Raw genomic sequence first — 17,401 nt, 5'->3', positions numbered from 1 at the left:
TATGAAACTCACCTCTTTTATGCTGGCGCTCTACGCCCCAGACCGAGGCATCTATCATATCCCCGACCTGGCTCAAGAGATATCCAGCGTGGTGCACGTCTACCGAAGAAGTTGTCGATTTCCCGAGACCAGACTATGGATGTGGACCTATTGCATTGCATGACGACACTTTGTCGGCGAGCATCGACACACTCTATTTTGACTAGCGAAGAGCGTTTCCACGGTCGTCATCATAGCCCAAGGAGCGAGACCACCTTGTATCAAATGGACGGATCAACTCTTTCAATTCTTGAATTACGGAAACATTGTCAAAGGGATCTTCATTGGATAAACCTTCGTATAAGCAAAATTATACCACGCTGCTTTAATCTTATAAGTTCGTATCGTACAGCAATGGAAAAAAATGCGAAGTCTTTGTAGAACACTGGTAATCGCAATAGCTCATAAATCTATGAATTATAATGTTAGAATAAAACCTTTTCTTCCACTTCCCCGCCCTTGGAAACGGAAATAGACCTGTTCTTCGCCGTCGAGGTTTGCCATGCCGAGACCTCAGAGGTGAAAAGATCATCAATCTGCTCCAGAGTCAAGCGAGCCGTTTCTGGAACAAACAGAAAGACTAAAATCATCATTACAATAGTCACACCCGCATAGAAATACCCGACATTGGCCCCCATATCTCCATACTCCGGGTTCAGCATATAGGGTGTCCAGAAGATGGCGCCAAAGGAGAAGATACCGAAGAATATCGTGGAGTTTGCCTGGCCATAGGTGCGAAGAGACACGCTGTGCATCTCAACAGAGGCGAGACTCGCACTGGGTGCGATGGTCCCACCGAAGACAAATGCCCACAGGCAGAGGAAGACCACAACAACCATTCGCGCACTGGCATCCATGCCCAGCGCCGTGCTCACAGATGATAAGACGAGCATGCAAATTGCCATTGCGCTGTATCCAACGAGAATTGCCCTTCGCCGTCCTCCATATTCCACGATAAACGGGCCCAGACACGCCCCTGCCAGAATGCAGAGGCCGATAATCACGTTGATCAAATATGGGTTGCTGATCCCGACACCTTGCAAAAAGAGAGCGGCATACGGCTGTGCAAATTGAATGCCGGTGATTGCAAGCCCGACCATAATCATGGCTGATATTAATGTGCGGCGAACGTTTTTTCGCCGATAGATGTCAACCCACGAGCTGGATGTCGCGCCTGCACGTTCTGTCTGGATATGCGATTTGACGTCTTCAATTTGTGCTGTGATCTCGGCCGAATACGGCTCCTGTTGATACAAGACACCGAACGAGTGCCGCGCCTCCTCTTCTCTGTTGTGGTTCATGAGCCAGCGTGGAGACTCAGGGAACATCAAGATGCCCGCTCCTAGGAGAACTCCCAGAGGGATTTGGCACAGAATAGGCGTTTTCCATTGCCAGTGGTTATCTGGCTCCAGGCGCGATGAGCCTGCACACACCGCGGAGGAGGCAACGTTGCCCAGGGCCAGGCCGACGTTGTAGAGTCCCAGGGAGAGGCCGCGCTGGTGCGCGACAATGCACTCGGACCCATAGGTGACACTGGCAGTCATGAGCTGCCCGATCCCCACTGCACTGATGCACCTGCAGATCATGTAATGCAAGAAACTGCCAACCGTTCCGATCATGCCACCTGCGCCGATGATGGCAAGAATACATCCGATCTGAATGGACCCGCGACGGCCGACGTATCTGCCGGCCAGACCTGAAACACCACCGCCGAGGGCAATGAAAAGGAAGTTGAGACTAATCAATGATTGCTGTAATGCGGTGATTGAGCATTGCTGGTCTATGCCCCCGGTGGCTGGGTTGGGGATGTCGTGGCAAGTGCCAAATGCTTTTTTGTAGGACGGCATGATCAATACTGTGCCGGAATAGCCGTTGTCGAAGTTGGTTATCCATGCTGCAAAGGACACCCATATTGATAGGCGGATCATGGACCCTGTTGCTTGGGTCTTCTCTGTGACCATGTTCTGAGTAGTCCTTGATTCCTCTTTGGACTCTGGTTGATGGTCATACATTGCAGGGTTATGCTAGCAGCATCGAATTTGACCGGAGAATCCTAAGCAATATTGGTTCACTTTCGTAGATTCCTGGATCATGCGTTGACTCGGAATATATAAAGCCAGTCAATGACGACCAGATGAAATGAGCTCCACCCTGGACCTACATACCTGAGCCCACGCCACACATACGTTGCCCGATCATCAAGAATGTTAGCCATTTCAACTGCCAATAAGACCTTCTAGTGAATCTAGGCGGATGAAACAGTCTCATTTTGTATTGTGCGAAACCTGGAAATAATCTCATTTCCCCCGGAAAGTATGAAATCGCTATCCGGATTAAAGTAGGGCTAGCGCTTCGGGCCATATCCGTTGACATGTAGACTCTTCGTGGATCGGGAAATAATGGATCGAGCTCGAATCAGCTTGACTGATTTCATTTTTCCATGCTTTACATCATGAGGTGTTGTCCACCCGTTCTCTTACAGGTGTGCGATATCGAGTCGACTGAAAACTGGTTAAACTATGCACCGGGTCTACCAATCCAACGTATCGCAAATGGCAGCAAATTACTTACTCTGGAATGGTTCTTGGGCTTTCTTATCTTCAACAATGCTTCAAGGGTTCGAAGCCCAAGTTCTACACGCTGGCTCGGCAGAGACCATAGGCTTTGTCGATGTGCTAATATTTCCGTAATGCCACACCCCATGCATTTTCCTGGAGGGTTCTCTTTTGAATCTGATGGTTTTCATGCTCCCTTAAACGAGCAAGAGAGAACTGAAAGCACGAAACCAAAAAGCCGAGGCGTATAGTTCTTGTGGCACGTGACTTGCTCACAAACAAGCGGCTCGTCTTAACGTGGAGACTCGCAGACCACACCCCACCATGGAACTCTCTACGATCCTGATCATCGTCGCAGTCTATATCGGTACGTTTCTATATGCATTGTGCTCGGCAATAACCATCCTGGCAATCCGATTCTTGACCCGACTGCACAGCCCATCAAATGAGCAACTGAAGACCCGTGTGCTAACCCATAACCAGTGTTCACCATTATCAAGTCCCGCTCCACGGACTCGACAGCCACCATGTCTCACGGAAAGGTGGTGAACGTTGACAAGTAAGAATTTTCATCACCCAACGAAAAAACCATGCGCACTCGGCGATCGGAAGCTGACCATTCCCGCCTACCCAAACAGCGAGGTCATCTTCAAAGCGCTGACCTCGTCCGGCCCCGTCGTCATCGACTTCTACGCCACCTGGTGTGGCCCCTGCAAGGCCGTCGCGCCCAAAGTGGGCGAGTTCAGTGATAAATACGAGAACGTGCGCTTCATCCAAATCGACGTCGATAAGCTGGGGTCGGTGGCTCAGCAGCTCGGGGTGACGGCCATGCCGACGTTTGTTTTCTTCAAGGATGGTCAGGAGTTCGGGCAGCGGGTGCGTGGGGCCAATCTCAAGGCTTTGGAGGAGGGTATCAAGGGGCTCTCTGCATGATGGGAATCGACAGCTCGGAGACATGCAGGGTAGGTGTTTTTATCTACTTGCCTCTAATATGACATCCAAATAACGAGTATCAACCCAGTCTGTCTGCGTAGGTTTGCTTTTACACGGGTAGATTTACTTCTGGACTAATGCATGACCAGTGAATACGGGTCGAATCCTGACAATGCAAGGGATTGGGCTGTATGGGGTGCGTGGCATGCTGGTCACTATTGACTGTCTGTTTCGTTTCAGGATGTCGGGTCTCGGCAGAGGACTTGATAGAAGTATTTAATGAATACAAGACCTACGGCCACGAGAAGGGCTACTCTCTATTTAGTCCCTAGAGGAACTAGATAACATATACTAGGCTAGAAAATATGATCAATATGACAAAAAAAAAAAGAAGAATAGATATATGATTTAGAAACAAGGGGTAACATAACGGTGCGCGATTCTATAAAGCACCGCTGTCTGCTCTATAGTGAAAATGCTGACCTCGAAGCAGTAGATATTCACAATGTCCTATCATCACAAAGAAACGGATCTTCGGGTGACCCGAGCTGCATCGAGTGTAGACTCGACCCACACCCGCTCTCTTTCTCCAGTCATCAGGATGGCTAATCCATATTAGGAGCCCGCCGACCCTTGGCGGGTGAAGAATCCCTGTTTCAACACGGTATATCACGGAAATCCCCGTGTCAAGTCACCGCATGTTCCCCTCTTCGGACTTCGTTTCCATCCGGGGTTATGCCGCGTGGGACCCATGGTTTCTATCCAGGCTGCATGCTGCATCGCTATGACGGAGTTACCGGGTTTCCGAGAGAAATCCTGACAATAATGAATCACTGTGACTCAGACTCTAACCTCAGATCCCTACAAAGTGGAGCCGAGTGGATGGTTGTAGTATTCAATCCTAACAGACTTGGTGGATATACCCATGCACCTAATGGCCCCGGGAGTGCTTTATTCTCTTACTAAATAATAAACATTATCTTATTTCCCAAGGTTCTTCTGTCTGGTTCCTTCAGCTCTTCTCAATCTGGCACTACTTCAGGGGGCTCCAGGTAGTTGCTACCCGGCACATTCGCACTCTTTCATTCTTTGTTCGTTTACAGGCGTGACACAACGTCGCATCCATCGTGTTTGAGGGAGCAGCTCAGGAACTCGGAGACTGCTGTGGTGCAAGATCCACTAGACAAACGCCCGCACCTTCTTCTACAAACTGCCCCCAAATGGCACCAACGTCCGACTCTGCTCCTCCCGTCGACAAGCTGGCAATGGCAGAACCCAGCAACAATTCTGATGTGGATACACTATACACCGACAACTGTGAGCGACAGCGCGAGGAGGTCCGCATCGCCAACCCTCAGGGCATGACCTCGTCTCAGTCGGGGGTGGATGTCGAAAAGGCCGAGCAGGACTTCTTTGAGTTGAATCGACAGTTCTCCAGTATATCGCACCAGGCGCGTCAAATATCCAAACAGGCATCGCGCGTTTCCAAACCAACCGCGACGGCAGAAGATGTCGAAAAGGCTGCGAGCTCGGCAGACTCGGAGGAGCCCTGGGATCTTGAAAGTGCGCTGCGGGGCAATCGTGCGGCCGAGGCAGACGCCGGGATCAAGGATAAGCATATTGGTTCGCTGTATCGTGTATTGGATTGTCAGCCAGATCTAACTGCCGATCCCCTCGCCAGGTGTGATTTGGGACAACCTCTCGGTCCGCGGCATGGGCGGCGTGAAAACGTTCATCAAGACTTTCCCAGATGCGATTATTGACTTCTTCAACATCCCCGAGACAATCATGCACATACTCGGCTATGGCAACAAGGGCCAAGAGTTCAATATTCTGGAGGGGTTCCGCGGGCTCACGCGGCCAGGTGAGATGGTGTTGGTGCTGGGACGCCCGGGATCGGGCTGCACGACGTTTCTCAAGGTGATTGCCAACCAACGCTTTGGATACACTGGGATTGATGGCGATGTGCTTTATGGTCCTTTTAACTCTGTGACATTCTCGAAGAGGTTTCGTGGCGAGGCTGTCTACAACCAAGAGGACGACATCCATGAGCCAACTTTGACCGTCAAACAAACCCTGGGGTTCGCGCTCGACACCAAGACCCCGAGGAAAAGACCACTTGGGGTGTCAAAATCAGAGTTCAAGGAGAAGGTGGCCAATATGCTGCTGAGGATGTTCAACATTGAACATACCGCCAACACTGTTATTGGAAACCAGTTCATTCGGGGCGTTTCTGGTGGTATGTCGGCCCCTCGCAATTCCCACTGGATCTCGCACAGATCTAATTCTAGAATCAGGTGAGCGGCGCCGAGTGAGCATTGCGGAGATGATGATTACTTCGGCAACTGTGCTGGCCTGGGACAATAGCACTCGAGGCTTGGATGCATCAACAGCCCTTGACTTTGCCAAGTCTCTTCGCATATTGACGAATATCTACAAGACGACGACCTTTGTGTCTCTGTACCAGGCATCCGAGAATATCTACAAGCAATTTGACAAGGTGCTTGTGGTGGACAGTGGCCGCCAGGTATATTTTGGTCCAGCATCCGAAGCGCGAGCTTACTTCGAGGATCTGGGATTCCGAGAAAAGCCTCGTCAGACCACCCCGGACTATCTAACTGGATGCACCGATCCCTTTGAGAGAGAATTCAAGGATGGAAGAAGTGCCGAAAACGTGCCATCATCACCCGAGGCCCTGGTGGAGGCTTTCAGCCAATCCACCTACAGCAAGAAGCTTGACGAGGAAATGCAGTCATACCGCAATCAGGTCCAACAGCAAGAGCAAATCTACGATGACTTTGAAATTGCAAACAGGGAGGCCAAGCGCAAATTCACACCCAAGTCCTCTGTCTACTCGATTCCATTCCACCTGCAAATCTGGGCCCTGATGCAACGACAGTTCTTGATCAAATGGCAAGACAGATTCTCTCAAACAGTGTCTTGGATTACCTCTACCGGAGTTGCCATTATCCTGGGCACTGTGTGGCTGAAGCTACCCATGACAAGCGCCGGTGCTTTCACTCGAGGTGGCCTCCTGTTTATCAGTTTGCTGTTCAATGGCTTCCAGGCATTTTCTGAGCTCGCTTCAACCATGCTGGGTCGTTCAATCGTCAATAAACACCGCTCTTTTACTTTCTACAGACCAAGTGCACTTTTCATTGCACATATTCTGGTGGACACCACCTTTGCAGTCGCGAAAATCCTGGTTTTCAGCATCATCGTATACTTCATGTGCGGACTTGTTCTCGACGCCGGGGCCTTTTTCACCTTTGTTCTGGTTATTCTCACGGGGTATGTTTGTATGACCGTCTTCTTCAGAACGATTGGATGTCTCTGTCCGGATTTCGACTATGCCATGAAGTTCGCGTCTGTCATCATCACTCTCTTCGTTTTGACCTCGGGCTATCTCATCCAGTGGTCCGCCTCGCAGGTGTGGCTCCGGTGGATATACTACATCAATCCCTTTGGCCTCGGTTTTGCTGCATTGATGGTTAATGAATTCAATCGCCTCACAATGACATGCACCAAGGATTCATTGATACCCAGTGGCCCCGGCTACGGCGATATTACCCATCAGGCTTGTACGTTGGCGGGAGGGGATCCTGGATCGGCAATCATTCCGGGGTCAAAATATCTTGCAGCGACGTTCAGTTATTTTTCCGGCGACCTGTGGCGAAATTTCGGGATTATGCTTGCCCTGATTGTGGGGTTCCTGGGCATGAATCTTTACTTTGGCGAGACCGTCCAGTTCGGGGCCGGTGGCAAGACTATCACTTTCTACCAAAAGGAGAACAGCGAACGCAAAGAGCTGAACGAATCTCTAATGAAGATAAAGGCGGGTCGGCAGTCAAAGACCGTCGAAGCAGGGGCGAATCTCAAGATTACTTCCAAGTCAGTGTTCACCTGGGAAGATGTTTCTTACGAAGTACCGGTGCCCTCGGGTACTCGGCAGCTGTTGAACTCGGTGTACGGATACGTTGAACCTGGAAAACTCACTGCATTAATGGGCGCATCGGGTGCCGGGAAGACAACATTGTTGGATGTTTTGGCAGCGAGGAAAAACATCGGTGTGGTCACTGGGGATATCCTGGTGGATGGCGCACAGCCGGGTACTTCATTCCAACGGGGTACCTCGTACGCAGAGCAACTGGACGTCCACGAGCCCATGCAAACTGTGCGCGAGGCCCTGCGTTTCTCGGCAGATCTGCGCCAACCTTTCGAGACGCCACAGTCAGAGAAGTATGCTTATGTGGAAGAGATCTTGACTCTACTCGAACTGGAGAACCTGGCCGACGCTATCATTGGCACCCCAGAGACGGGTCTTTCAGTTGAGGAGCGAAAGCGCGTGACCATCGGTGTCGAGCTGGCAGCGAAGCCGGAGCTTTTGCTGTTTCTGGACGAACCGACCTCTGGTCTGGACAGCCAGTCCGCGTTCAATATCGTGCGTTTCTTGCGCAAGCTTGCCGCAGCTGGACAGGCTATTTTGTGTACTATCCACCAACCGAACTCGGCTCTTTTCGAGAACTTTGATCGTCTTTTGCTTCTGCAAAAAGGAGGTGAATGTGTCTATTATGGGGACATTGGCTTGGATTCTCAGATCTTGCTGGATTACTTCCGTCGGCATGGGGCAGACTGTCCCGCGGATGCCAATCCAGCTGAATGGATGCTGGATGCCATCGGTGCCGGCCAAACGCGGCGCATTGGAGATCGCGACTGGGGCGACATTTGGCGCACCTCGTCGGAACTCGAGCAACTCCAACAGAAAATCATTGAGATCAAGGCGGACCGGGCCCAAGCAGTCCGACAGAACCAGGACGAGGCCAAAATCGAAAAGGAATATGCTTCGCCTCTCTGGCATCAGATCAAGGTCGTAGGCCGGCGGACCAATCTGTCTTTCTGGCGCTCTCGCAACTATGGATTTACTCGGCTCTTTACCCATGTGGTGATTGCATTGATCACAGGTCTGGCTTTCTTGCAGCTTGACGACTCTCGGTCCTCGTTGCAATATCGAATTTTCGTCATCTTCAACGTGACCGTTCTTCCCGCGATTATCTTGCAGCAGGTTGAACCGCGATACGATCTCTCGCGCCTCATTTTTTATCGTGAATCAGCCTCTAAGACATATGGTCAATTTGCCTTTTCCCTGTCCATGGTCATTGCCGAGCTGCCGTACAGCATTCTGTGTGCGGTGTGTTTCTTCCTTCCGCTGTACTACATTCCTGGATTTCAGTCTGCTAGCAGTCGCGCTGGCTACCAATTCTTCATTGTTCTCGTCACGGAGATCTTCGCTGTCACCCTCGGCCAAATGATCTCAGCCCTAACCCCAAACAGCTTCATTGCATCCCAGCTCAACCCGCCTATTGTCATTATTTTCTCTTTGTTTTGCGGTGTTGCCATTCCCAAGCCACAAATTCCCGGCTTCTGGCGCGCATGGCTCTATCAACTAGACCCATTTACCCGCCTGATTGGCGGTATGGTGGTCACGGAGCTACACGGGCGCGATGTGGTATGCACCGAGGCCGAGTACAATCGATTTCAGGCCCCATCCAACCAGTCCTGCGGTGAATACATGCGGCCGTTCTTTGCGCGTGGTGGTCCTGGATATCTGCGCGAGAGTGCGACGCAGGCCTGTGAGTACTGCGCGTACAAGATTGGTGACCAGTTCTACTCGACGTTTGGTATGTCCTTTGGCAACCGGTGGCGCGACCTGGGCATTTTCATTGCGTTTATTGGGTCCAATTTGATTATCTTGTTCCTGGCGGTATGTCCTATGCTGCACATCTTCTGTTTGGCTTGTGGTTCAGTTGCTAATTCGTCTGCAACAGTCTCGGTTCTTGAATTTCAACCGCCGTTAAATCAGAGTTCATACGGAAAATGGAGGATATGGATGTATTCCAGATATTCTTGATTCTGCAGAGAGTTAGGGAGTAGGCCGAGCAAAAGTATTCCACAAAATACTATTGAATAGCTGTGATCCTACATACTCCACTGTATCCACATCTCCCCTTCTCCCCCGGATTCGCAACCCCCACGCCTCCACGCTTGACTGGGAGGAACAAGCTCGCGATCGACATCCCCGTGGCCCACCTCCACCTATGCCCGTCCATCACAGACTCACACGGGTCGCATGGTCCACCGGACTTGCTCCGACTCGTACAGCAGCAAGACTATCGCCAACCAACCCACATTCCGGGGATCCAAGCATCGCGGTGCAATTCCGATCGCCCAGCTCGTCAGCCAAGCCTGAGCTTCTCCGCGTCACATACTCGGAGAGAAGCCCTACCGGGTGTTTGCTCTCTATCTCACTTCTTTCGTCTTTCCCCGCAGATTTCTTTAAGCTTTGGCTGTCGCGGGGAAGCGCCATGACAGTGCGCCAGCACCGGAATGCTTTAAATTAGTCCTGGTATCTTGTGGGTGATTTTGTTTCTCTTGGAAGAATCCACCTTATATCCACACCCACATCCACATCCGAAGAATTCTTAGTCTATCCACCCCTTGTTCTTGAATCCTCCTGAATTCAACTTCAATTGAATCAAATAAACAATATCAAACCAGAATGGCACACCCCGACGCCGCAGATCCAGGCGACGGCTCGAAACCTGCTATCGCGGACTCGCCGACTATCACGCATGAAGAGAGCAACCAAGTCCAGTCCAAATGGATGTCCGCCCAGGCTGCCGATGGCGACACCGCCATGGCGCTGTTTGATCATCCCGACGAGCTGCATGAGGATATCGATCCCGCTGAGGCGCGGCGTCTACTTTGGAAGATTGATTTTATGATCTTGCCCTATCTGGCGGTTTGCTATGCTTTCTTTTATATTGACAAGGTGGGGTTTTTTATGATATGATGTCAATTGCTGGCAAAATAATACCAACGGTTCTTTTCTCTCGCCCATGCTGATATATCTTCCATAGACGACTTTGAGCTATGCTGCTATCTTCGGTATCCGCGATGACCTCAATCTGCATGGCACCCAGTATAGCTGGCTGAGCAGCATTTTCTACTTTGGGTTTTTGATCTGGGCATTTCCGACCAATTTTCTGATGCAGCGTCTTCCGATTGGTAATTGTTTCTTCACATTGAAGCGTTGCATATCGTTCTGACATCTCCCGTTTCTAGGAAAATATCTCGGCGTGAATATCTTCATGTGGTGTGTACCTGTTGATCCATACCTGTTTATCCAATTCCAACTGACACACTTGATCGAATAAAGGGGCGTCTTCCTCATCATCCAAGCAGCCTGCAACAGCTTCGAGACCCTCGCCGTCCTCCGCGCCCTGGGTGGTGCCGCCGAAGCCTGCTCTGACCCAGCCTTCATGCTCATCACGAGCATGTGGTACACGCGTCGCGAGCAGCCTGTGCGGATCGGTCTTTGGTATACTGCCAATGGACTCGGCATTGCCCTTGGTGGTCTGCTGGGCTATGGGATAGGTAATATCAGGGGAGCTTTGCCATCCTGGAAGTACGAGTTTATCGTGATGTATGCTTGCGGCCTTTCTTGGAGATATACATGATTTCGTGGTCCACCTGCTGATCAAACTTAGTGGTTCTCTTTGTGCAGCGTGGGGCATTGTCATGTTTATCTTTCTCCCCGACTCGCCTGTCACTGCCCGCGGTCTCAGCATGAGACAGCGCCGCATTGCCGTTGACCGCTTGCGTGAGAATCAGACTGGTGTCGAGAATAAGCACTTGAAGCCGTACCAGATTCTGGAGGCGTTTATGGATTACAAGCTCTACATGTTCTTTTTATTGGGCATTGTCTGTATGTTTTATCATTTCATATTCCCCTGGTTTACAGCTGAACCTACCGGCTTTTTCAGAGTTAACATGAGACCTTTTTCATCCAGGCAATATTCCCAACGGCGGAATTTCAAACTTCGGCACGATCATCATCAAGGGCTTTGGATTCACGACCTTGGTGACCACACTGATGCAAGTATGTACTGCTTGTTTTTACTAATTTGAGAAATAACTAGGCTCTACTAACACACCTCCAGATCCCATACGGCGTTCTCATCGCCCTCTCGATTCTAGCATGCGTCTACCTCAACGACCGCTTCGAGAACCGCCGTTGCGTGTTTATTCTCATCTTCCTCATCCCCAATATTGCCGGGGCCTTTGGTCTCCGCTTCGTGCCAGCTGATCAGCGCGTCGGTAGACTGATTTGCTACTACTTGACTGGGCCCTATAATGCTGCTTTTGTGCTTGTTCTGAGTATGCAGGTTGCCAACACGGCTGGTGAGTGTTTTTTTCACTCCCTTAAGGTTTTTATTATAGGACCAACAGGTTCAAATTGCGATCGAAAAGACAGCTTCGCTAAACCTTTCTTTATACAGGCCATACCAAGAAAGTCGTCACCAACGCTGTCCTCTTTCTGGGCTATTGTACCGGCAACATCGCCGGACCCTTCTTCTATAAATCAGAGCAATCGTGGGTTCTTTCCTCCTAATATGATCTTCAATTTATAAATAAAGAGAGGGGGAGCAAGCTAACTCGCTTACAGGCCAGTCTACGAGCTCGGCATCTGGTCCATGATTGTATCGCATCTCATCGAAGTCGTCCTCATTACCGCCCTGGGTCTTCTTCTCCGCTGGGAGAACCAGAAGCGTGATCGGATTCAGTCGCAGATGGAGGGCGGTTTGGAAGGGAGAGATTTGGACTCGACGGCGTTCTTGGATTTGACGGACCGGGAGAATTTGAAGTATGTGTTTTGCTCTTTCTATCTGTTATTTTGTCTGCTGGTGTACTAACCACATTTTCTCACAAATAGCTTCCGCTATATTTATTGAACTTTCATCTGTGTACGGCCTGGGATATGAATTATCTCTCTTATGGAAGTTTATGTGTTTGTTGAGTAGCAAGCCAGTCATGAAATACAAGAAAGCATCATATTGCAGTGACATCGATCATCTAGCTTGACCCAGAATTCTCTTCTTCGACATTGTGCTGCCCGACGATAGTGAGAAAAACTTGGTCCATCGTGGTTTGGCTGACAGAATAGTACTGCACGCCGAGCCGACCCTTGTTCTCCTCAAGGCAAGAAAACAAAGTTCCAATACCACTGGAACCGGGCGCCGCTGACGCCGAATCTGGCTTTCGTCCATCGACAAGAATTTCATCGTCTGGTGAAGACGAGGTGTCATTCTGCTGTGTCGCCGGTACACTGAATCTGAGCTGGCCATGGTAGGTCTTCTGCTCGATAACAGCACCCGGGAATGTCGCATGGACCCAGTTGCGAATACTGCCCATGTTGTCATCGGAGGTATGCGGCGCCTGTGCGTGGACCAGATGGACTTGATACACATTCCCGTATTTAGCACGCAGAGAGTCCGTAGTCCCCAGTGCCAGCATTCGCTGAGCCATGATACCTGCGCGCGAGGCCAGGGCATCAGCCTCTTCCATGGAGTGAGTGGTGAGAACAATTGAGCGGCCAGGTGCCACAGACGCCAGGGTCTTCCACATAACGCGCTTGGAGGCGGCGTCCATGCCAGAAGAGGGCTCGTCGAGCAGCAACACGGCCGGGTTGCCCATTAGGGCGATCGCGAGCGACAGCTTGCGCTTGTTGCCGCCGGAGAGCTTCATGGCCATGCGTTGCTGGAAAGGAACCAGACCGACGGCCCGGATCACCTGCCGCACGTTGTGGTCGATGTCTGCGACGCCGCGGATGCGCGCGTAGAAGCGGAGGTGCTCGATCACGCTCATCTGGTCGATTGCGTCGAACTGCGGGCATACGCCGAGGTGGGCACGAGCTGTTGCTCGGTTCTTTGTTACTGAGATATCCTCAACGAAGATCTCGCCGCCCCGTTGTGAGGGTTGTATGTCGCCGCGGATTAGGCTGATTGTCGTAGTTTTGCCTGCGCCGTTTGGACCGAGTAGTGCGAATACTTCGCCTCTGCGGACCCCGAAGCTGACGTTGTCTACGGCGACGAACTTCTTGAAGGTTTTTGTGAGATGCGCAACCCGGAGCCCGTCGTTGGCGCTTGTGACTCGGGTCAGTTCATTGGCAACGCCGTCGTCCCCCTTTTCCTTTTCTTCAATATCTTCTGGTTTGGTGCTTGATTGGAAGCGCGAAAGTGGGTGACCAACGCCGTCTAATCGGAGGAGCAAACAGAACAGTATAATCGACTGGACTACCAGGTAAACGATGGGCCCCCCATAAACCGTGATTTCCCCGGGATATGACACAATTTGTCGATCCCGGCAGAGGATCGAAAAGATGTTCAAGCCAGCAAACATAGCACGAGCAAGGCTGCCGATTGGGGTGATGATAGAAATCGTGAAGTGAACGATTGAGAGATAGGAGTCGATTTTGGTGGTGGGTGCATAGGTGAGCACGGACATGTACGCGATGAAATAGAGGAGAAAGAAGACACACTGCATGCCTGCTGTGAAAGCAAAGGCTGCGAGCTGGGACTTGGATGCAAGAGAGATGAGATACGCCAAGAGTGTCGAGCAGAGGCCGTAGAGAAAAAAGACTACGAAGAGGTATTCGGCATGGTACCACGCATCTGAAGAGGCTCGGAAAATGACAGTCGCCAGCACACTGACCAGCAAAACGATGCAAAAGTCAAAGCACAAGTAGGCAATCCATAGTGGCAGTGTCCGGACACCATTGCTATAATGCAAAGCGCGCACATTTCTCAGGCGCTCGACTGTCGGGTAAAGCGCAAAGAGGGCCGGATACACAGCTGATGCCAGACCAAAATAGACCAGTAGTTGAAGAAACTTCCCTACGTCAGCCTGCCATGGGATGTCGAATGGTTGATACTGGAATGCAATGGAAATGTTGGTCAAGAAGTTGTCCATGGCGTTCTGAGTTACGGCCGATAACGGAAAATCGCCATTGTCGCCTTTCCATGCAAACGTTGGCTGAGAAGAGGAGTCCCCGAGCCAAAAACCGCCCGGGGTGACGTTTGCCCGGTGGGTATGAAGGTAGTCATTGAATTCCTGTAGGCTGTCGACCAGGTGAAACAAGCTCGAGACATCCGAAACAAGGATTGTCGTAGATCCAGATGGCCCAGACAATGAGCTGAGATAGCTGTCGAGCGCAGAGGTTGATATTCGACTGCGTGGACCAGCTACAAAATTGACACGCCCAACAGAGCTCAGCGATTGGACTTGAGGAGTGGTATAGAGACTGGGCCCGGAGCATGTGGGTTCTTTGGCATCCTTCAGGAACAACGTAACCAGGCCACTTGCGATGACGGGAATCAGGAAAGCAGCCAGATACGGAATGAAATTTCGACGGAGGATTGTCACGCGCTTGAGGAACAAAAGCCAAGCTTGGCGGCCCATGCCAATACGCTTTCCAGTCAGAAGTTGGGGCGTGTCATTGTGAATTTGGTGCTCAACGGATCCATCGGTCTTTGGTTTTTCATCACTGGGATGGTCGCTAGATGGAGGGTTGTCAGCCAACTCCTGCGCAACTTTCAGGAATACATCCTCGATTGTTGGCCCGCTGACCCGGTACTCCGTGACGCCTTCGTGTTCAAGCATGGCAACTATACGAGAGACTTGTGCGGAGTCTTGGACGGTATAGACCGTCTCGTCGAAATGTGTCTCTTTGCCGATCCCTTCAAGCGGCACATCGAGGCTTCCAGTAGAGCCAGGAGCATGGTGCACATGGATCCGATATCCTGAACCCAGACGGTGCTTGAGCTCGACCGTAGAACCTTGAGCTTCTAGTGATCCCTTGGAGAGGATTGCGATGTGATCTGCGAGCAACTCGGCTTCATCCAGGAAATGCGTTGTGAAGAGAATCGTTCTCCGTCCTCGCTCGGCTAGCAGAATATCCCATATCTTTCTTCGTGAAATGGGGTCAAGGCCAGAAGACACCTCATCAACACAGCAAACAGACGAGCCCCCGGTAAACATCATGGCCAACTGGAGCTTTCGCTTTTGGCCACCTGAGAGGGTCCTTGATTGCTCCTTAACTTTCTTGTGCAAATCGCAGGCTTCAATCAGCTTGACGAGTTCTCCCTGACTGTCAGGCTTTTGTGCAGTCTTTAGGCCATTGAAAATCTTGACGTGCTCTCTGACTGTCAAGGTGCTCCACAGAACATTCTTCTGGGGGCATAGTCCAAACCTCCCCCCACTATCACCGTAGTCAATCTTGATCTCTCCTGACGAGATCTTCGTGAGGCCAGAGATAGCATCTAGCGTTGTAGATTTGCCGGAACCATTCGCTCCAAGAAGGACCATGATTCCGCCTTTAACCATATCCAAACTGAGATTGTTGACTGCCAGGACACTCTGCCGCTTGGAACCAAAGATACCACCCAGGTGTCTGTGGACCCAACTCGGCTGGTATTCCTTGGAAAATCCATTCAAGGCGAGGGCGCGAGAATTTTCCAGGGGAGTAACTTGCCGGCTGCCCGATGCAGTCCCGTAGAGAATCCGCTCTACCAGCGCCGCAATAATGGGATAGACGATTATCTGCACAATCAGAAGCACCCACAAAGCGATTCCAGGAACCGTCCAAGGATTCTCTGGGGCAGCATGGACCAGATTGGTCGGGAGACTTTGTCTCTCCCATCGAGCCATCGAAACCGAGAAAAATATGTAGTTCATGGAAGGGAACAACAGGGAAAAAACGACAACGGCACCGTTTGTTTTGATCCCTGCAACTTGCGCGATAACTCCAAGCAGGAGATTGGCGATCACCACAGAGATACCACTCAACTGCGCCTTTTTGAAAAAGGAGGCCCCGAATATAGAAAATGAGGAGACTGCCAGGCCGGAAAGGATGTGATTTACGACAGTTATCCCCGCGGATGTCTTATTGAACACCCCATACTTGAGGATCACACCGGTGATTATCCATCCCGGCCCGTAAATCATGTCCAAGGCAAGGTGGGCTGCAATGAACCGGGCGGCTTGAACTTTCCAGTGGGAGGTGCTGGGCATCATGCAGTCGATCAATTGGCTCATGCCGATTTCTCGCTCCATGGCGATCAGCCCGGTGAGCTGGTAGGCTACGCCTACCATTCCGATGAAGATGGCAATGCTGATAATGTTGATGATGGCACTCATGTAGCGTACTCGGATTTCATCCTGGCGTTGCTTCTGGCTCATTGATGTAAATGGGTATTCTAAGACCTGTAAAGGATCAGCTCGGCGTGTAATTCAACAAGATTAATGGGGTTTCATACCTCGTCAGGAATGTCGTTGGAATCATTCGAGGTATTGGCGTGGGCGATGGCCCAGTCAATCGAGTGTTGCAGGGGAAGAAGATAGATTTCCTGGCCGTTATTACTCTCGTCAGTGTTGATGCGGTCACCCATAGACCCATCCGCTCGAATCGAATAGTTCCAACGGCCCCCTGGACCTTCATCAGGTGAAGAATAGAAGACTGCAGCTGCTATACATGAAGATGTCCCCCGGAGTGAGGATCGGCATGTATCCCTCAAATTGCCTTCCGAGCTCAAGATGGCCACATCATCTCCACGTTGCCGGGCGAGCTTAGCGACTTGGTTGATGACTTGCTGGATATTGCCATCGGTGAAGCCGTTGTTGACAAAGATCAGTTTGTCGCGGCCCCCTCCGACAGAGCCCAGCGCATCTGCCAGAGATGGCACTGGCGTTGGATCGCCAATGCCATAGACTGACGGGGGCACAAAGAAGTTGCGAGCATAAGATCTGGCCGTCCATCAACAAACTGGAAATGTCTTCTCGACCAACAAAGCAACCCCAAATCAAAAGGCACTTACAAGATGGCAATATAGACAACAGGCAGCACTAAAGCCCGAAGGGTGGTTGTCGCACTGGGGCGGACATAGGTGATCAGGAGGTTCTTGACGGTCAACGTCCAGACTTGCCGCAGAAAGAGACTCATAGTCTCTGAGCCACCCGTGAGTTTCAGGACGATAAAA

At 51.0% G+C, this 17,401-nt stretch overlaps 5 protein-coding genes across 5 annotated transcripts; 3 read left to right on the top strand and 2 right to left on the bottom strand.

Moving 5' to 3' along the window:
* Nucleotides 1-464: 464 nt before the first annotated feature.
* On the bottom strand, nucleotides 465-2,051 carry NUU61_002111 (uncharacterized protein; the record flags this gene model as incomplete). The annotated part of the gene is made up of 1 exon (XM_056652693.1): nucleotides 465-2,051. The coding sequence occupies one exon, from the start codon at nucleotides 2,049-2,051 to the stop codon at nucleotides 465-467; it is 1,587 nt and encodes a 528-aa protein (XP_056513760.1).
* An 867-nt stretch (nucleotides 2,052-2,918) lies between these two features.
* On the top strand, nucleotides 2,919-3,527 carry NUU61_002110 (thioredoxin family protein; the record flags this gene model as incomplete). Its single annotated transcript, XM_056652692.1, has 3 exons — nucleotides 2,919-2,961; nucleotides 3,078-3,153; nucleotides 3,233-3,527. The coding sequence occupies 3 exons, from the start codon at nucleotides 2,919-2,921 to the stop codon at nucleotides 3,525-3,527; spliced, it is 414 nt and encodes a 137-aa protein (XP_056513759.1).
* Nucleotides 3,528-4,747: 1,220 nt separating this feature from the next.
* Nucleotides 4,748-9,382, top strand: NUU61_002109 (putative ABC transporter; the record flags this gene model as incomplete). Its single annotated transcript, XM_056652691.1, has 4 exons — nucleotides 4,748-5,150; nucleotides 5,209-5,766; nucleotides 5,825-9,288; nucleotides 9,353-9,382. The coding sequence occupies 4 exons, from the start codon at nucleotides 4,748-4,750 to the stop codon at nucleotides 9,380-9,382; spliced, it is 4,455 nt and encodes a 1,484-aa protein (XP_056513758.1).
* A 701-nt stretch (nucleotides 9,383-10,083) lies between these two features.
* Nucleotides 10,084-12,319, top strand: NUU61_002108 (putative MFS allantoate transporter; the record flags this gene model as incomplete). Its single annotated transcript, XM_056652690.1, has 10 exons — nucleotides 10,084-10,356; nucleotides 10,445-10,592; nucleotides 10,650-10,680; nucleotides 10,744-11,010; nucleotides 11,075-11,292; nucleotides 11,378-11,466; nucleotides 11,528-11,768; nucleotides 11,867-11,960; nucleotides 12,034-12,231; nucleotides 12,301-12,319. 10 exons carry the CDS (start codon nucleotides 10,084-10,086, stop codon nucleotides 12,317-12,319), a joined length of 1,578 nt encoding a protein of 525 aa, XP_056513757.1.
* Nucleotides 12,320-12,440: 121 nt separating this feature from the next.
* NUU61_002107 (putative ABC transporter) lies at nucleotides 12,441-17,364 on the bottom strand (the record flags this gene model as incomplete). Its single annotated transcript, XM_056652689.1, has 3 exons — nucleotides 12,441-16,628; nucleotides 16,682-17,168; nucleotides 17,240-17,364. 3 exons carry the CDS (start codon nucleotides 17,362-17,364, stop codon nucleotides 12,441-12,443), a joined length of 4,800 nt encoding a protein of 1,599 aa, XP_056513756.1.
* Between the last annotated feature and the right edge of the window lie 37 nt (nucleotides 17,365-17,401).

This window comes from Penicillium alfredii, assembly GCF_028826965.1.
Source record: "Penicillium alfredii strain IBT 34128 chromosome Unknown utg000004l_segment0_segment0, whole genome shotgun sequence".
NCBI classification, from domain to species: Eukaryota; Fungi; Ascomycota; class Eurotiomycetes; order Eurotiales; family Aspergillaceae; genus Penicillium; species Penicillium alfredii.
The sequence above is the reverse complement of the archived record's forward strand: the minus strand, read 5'-3'. Positions and strand labels throughout refer to the sequence as shown.